The 3,828-nt window shown below is 34.9% G+C and overlaps 1 protein-coding gene across 1 annotated transcript; it reads right to left on the minus strand.

Moving 5' to 3' along the window:
• On the minus strand, window positions 1-3,613 carry LOC131012480 (uncharacterized). Its single transcript, XM_057940447.1, has 6 exons — window positions 3,134-3,613; window positions 2,902-3,034; window positions 2,282-2,385; window positions 1,399-1,570; window positions 1,144-1,275; window positions 1-1,051 (listed from the first exon to the last, which is right to left on the minus strand). The coding sequence occupies exons 1-6, from the start codon at window positions 3,172-3,174 to the stop codon at window positions 254-256; spliced, it is 1,380 nt and encodes a 459-aa protein (XP_057796430.1). The 5' UTR covers window positions 3,175-3,613; the 3' UTR covers window positions 1-253.
• Window positions 3,614-3,828: the final 215 nt, after the last annotated feature.

Raw genomic sequence — 3,828 nt, forward strand, 5'->3', positions numbered from 1 at the left:
TTTTTAGGTCATTAACTCTTATACATGCCATTCAATCTCATGTTTAGTTTCACTAATTAATGTTGGAAGCAAGGATACAAACAATGCCTACTAAATGTAAACAAAAAAGCACAACCTAATCGAATAATCATACAGATTCTAGTCCAAGAATACTATGATCAAATTAAATCAACTAAACTATACAAAACTGCCCTACTAAAAAGAGTTACTTCTAAAACAGCTCAGAAAATCAATCTAACTTCATTTTAATCATTCACTTCTTCTCAAGATTTGCTCTTTTGAGCTCCATGAACTTCGCTGCCAGCTCATCGTAGTCCGGTAGCTTCGGATGGATATGGCGACAAGGCGAGTAGACGTCGTGGGATTGACTAAAAGGACATGAGTTCGATCTATCAATATTCGCCGTCGTATCACTCTCTCTAGGCCTTTCACAAGGCATAGTGATAGCCCTTAGGGCAGTGGGAGGCAGAGCCAGTCTTCCTGCAGAGGAAAACTCCCTTGCCTCCACGGCCCCATTCACTTCTCCTACAGAGAAGTAACGGGGCCCACCTAAGACCGGCCCTCGGCACCTATCTCTGATCAGATGATGCGACTTACGCCTAATCTCGGGCGACGACCCATCCGACTCCCCGTAATACGCGGCAAATTCATTGTAAAGCGCACTTAGGGTTCCTCGAACGAGCGATCTCCTCCTCGACCTCTTCCTCTGCGACCGCCTCGAATTTCTCGACTCTGTTTCGTCGCGGTCACGATCCGTTTTCTCCCCGAACGATTTGAACACGAACAATCTCTGATCTTGGAGGTTCCCATCCTTGATCACCGGTGAAATAAACTCCTCAATATCATCAAGATAGATCACTTCCTCGCCCAATTTGGCTGAATTTTCTGAACTAGTCTCCATTTCATGATTGCCAAAATCGACTTCTTTTCTCAATCCAAAACATGATTTTTTCCAAAATTTCTTCTCCTCATTAATTTTCAACAAATCCTCGTACATGATCTTGCCGTCTCTCTCTCTATCTCCCCTAACGATGTCGTTTTGATCACCCATCTGATGCACACAATCACATAATGTGTGATTAATTAATTTCACTTCAAATTTTTTCCAAAACGAAATTCAAACAAATTTGCAATGAATTTTACCTCATTTTCTTGCAAATGCGGTTTGTATTCAAGAAACAAAGGCCCTGCCTCAATGCAACTTCGAGAAATTTCGTCCAAGAATTTGTACTTCACATTATCGGGCACGCTTTTCATGTCAAGATTTTCTATAATCTGCAATTTTAAATAAAAATAATAATTAATAAGTAAAAAATATTAGTATTAGTACCCTGTCTCGAATTATTTCGAGTGCACCTATAAGTAACAACTGCGAGTAGCTAGAAAAGACGAGCTAACCTGAGTGCTGACGAGGTTCCCGGGGAGTAGTTCAAGGGCGGTTGTGACGAATTTTTGGCCGTAACGGCTATCGAAGAGCTTCCGGAGCGAGAGGAGTTCCGGAAGCTCTCCGAATCTTGCTGATGAGAAAATCAAAGTTGATGCTGCTTCATTGATGTCATTAGGGCAGTCCCTAAAATTGATATTCGAATTGAAAAAGTGGACTTAATTAGTATATTCGTTACGAGAAAATATACAATTCTAGTCTTTTTCATATAGCAAAACAAAATTTTATTCATACAGATAAAAATGTGAAAATAATAACCATTTGTTACTATAATGCCCTTACATAATTTACAAGAATTTTTTGTGTAACCAAAATTAGTGTTACAGTACCTGTTACATGAATTTATATGAAATTTTTCGTGTGAGTATATTAACGTAAAACATGACTACTATTTCCATATTTTTATCTAAATAGTTACAATTTTCTATTAATTAGGTGTCGTTTGTATTCGTTATGTTGTATATATGGTACTCATTTTACAAGTGTCCGTTGATATAATTTTATATTTTAATTAATCAACATACAAATTCATCAAATTGTTGAAAGTATAAAGGACGCATTATATGTTCTACGTGAGTATTATATATGTGACACTGTTACATTATCACAAACATTAATATTTTTATTAGAAGATAAGTAATCGTCACACTAAATAAATATTAATTATATACCAATACAAAAGAAAAATATTGAACATGTTACATGCTTTAAACATTGGCGGATCACAAAAATATCCAAATAAATTTTGATGGATTCAAATTTTAATAGTTTAAATGAAACATGCATAATCCCATAATTTTTTTGTTAAATTTCATAGTTAAAGAAGAAATTAGATACCTGTGCTTGCGAATGTAGGGAAGATTAATGATTATAAATTCACAAAACTGGTACAGCAGATCATATACTTGAACCATATTTTCATCAATCACAACTTGCTCTACCTGAAATAAAATAAAATCAACATCAAAAAAATAATGAAAATAGGTAGAAATATTTCGAAAACTTTAAACATGAGACAGATTAACATAAAATACGAGATTGAAACACTGATGCAAACATATACATATTAAAATAGTACATAACAACTAGCAAGAAAAGGAATGCGAGTACTTCTCTAGTATTTTATTTTATGATCATATGGGACTATCGAAACATAATAAAATACGAGATTTAAACATGAATACAAGCATATATTTAAAGTAGTATATATAGCAAGATTGAAAATGAATGTAACAGTACTTCTACACCAAAGCACCAGCAAGATGTTTTAATCTCGTATTTTATTTTAGAGACGCGTCGAGCAATCGAGATAGAATAAGAAACATGATTGAAACACGACTTATAACAACTACCAAGAAAATGAACGTAATTAATGGTTTCAATCTCGTATTTTATTTTCTTCGAACAGAATAAAACACGAGATTGAAACACGAAACGAAACATTATAAATACCGTACCCTATCAAAAGCGGCTTGATCGTGGCCGTGCTTGAGAAGCTCGGCGACGTCGTTTCTCAGCTGCTTCACAATGCAACTCCTCTTGCTCTTGAGCAGTTTCAGCCGACACTGCACCCTCTTTATCAGTTTCTTACTGTGAAAAGAAACACAAATTAACATCATCAATTCAGACATCGAATTGATGTACACACCAAAAAAAACAGAACTAATTTTGTCAAAATATTATATGTACCATTTCGAAGCCTTTGTCCATCCAAACAGAATATTAAACATTTTTGGAGATGAGTTTGGGCTGATTTAATTTGGGAAAAGAAAAAAAAATTCAGTGTTGGTGAAGTTGGGAGGAAATGAAAATGAGCTCTTTGGCTGCAGAGATAGGGGAGAAAAAAAATAGGAAGAATGTGGGCGTGATGATTGAAGCTGCAGGAGGTGAAGGTGGAGTGAATCCACCAATGGGAGTTGAGGGTTTTACATTTTCCCGGCAGTTATTTTTAGGAGGGGAGTGGGTGGGGTGGGGTGCAGGAGAGAGAGAGATTTTGAATATATAAATAAATATTTAGATAAAAATATTAAAAATTAGATGACAGAGAAAAGAATAGCGTGCTTCACCACTCTATGGAAACTAACTCCACTACTTTTTTTTTTTTCTCTCTCTCTCTAGGTCGAAAACTAAAACTAAAATAAGAAGATAGGAGTCAAAGAATAGTTGAGCAAACTACACAAACTATGTAGATGAAGATATAATGAGTAGGCCAACAACCATGACATTGCACACGATCATGGAAATATAAGAGTGGACGTAATTTCCATTTTTTATGAACCTAAATGCCAAAATTGATTAATTATATATAGGATCGTTACTAAAAAAAAAAATAGCTTTAATTTTGATTTTATGGCCATTTTAAGTTCAAATTTATAAAAAGTATA

This window comes from Salvia miltiorrhiza, chromosome 2 (assembly GCF_028751815.1).
Source record: "Salvia miltiorrhiza cultivar Shanhuang (shh) chromosome 2, IMPLAD_Smil_shh, whole genome shotgun sequence".
Taxonomy (NCBI): domain Eukaryota; kingdom Viridiplantae; phylum Streptophyta; class Magnoliopsida; order Lamiales; family Lamiaceae; genus Salvia; species Salvia miltiorrhiza.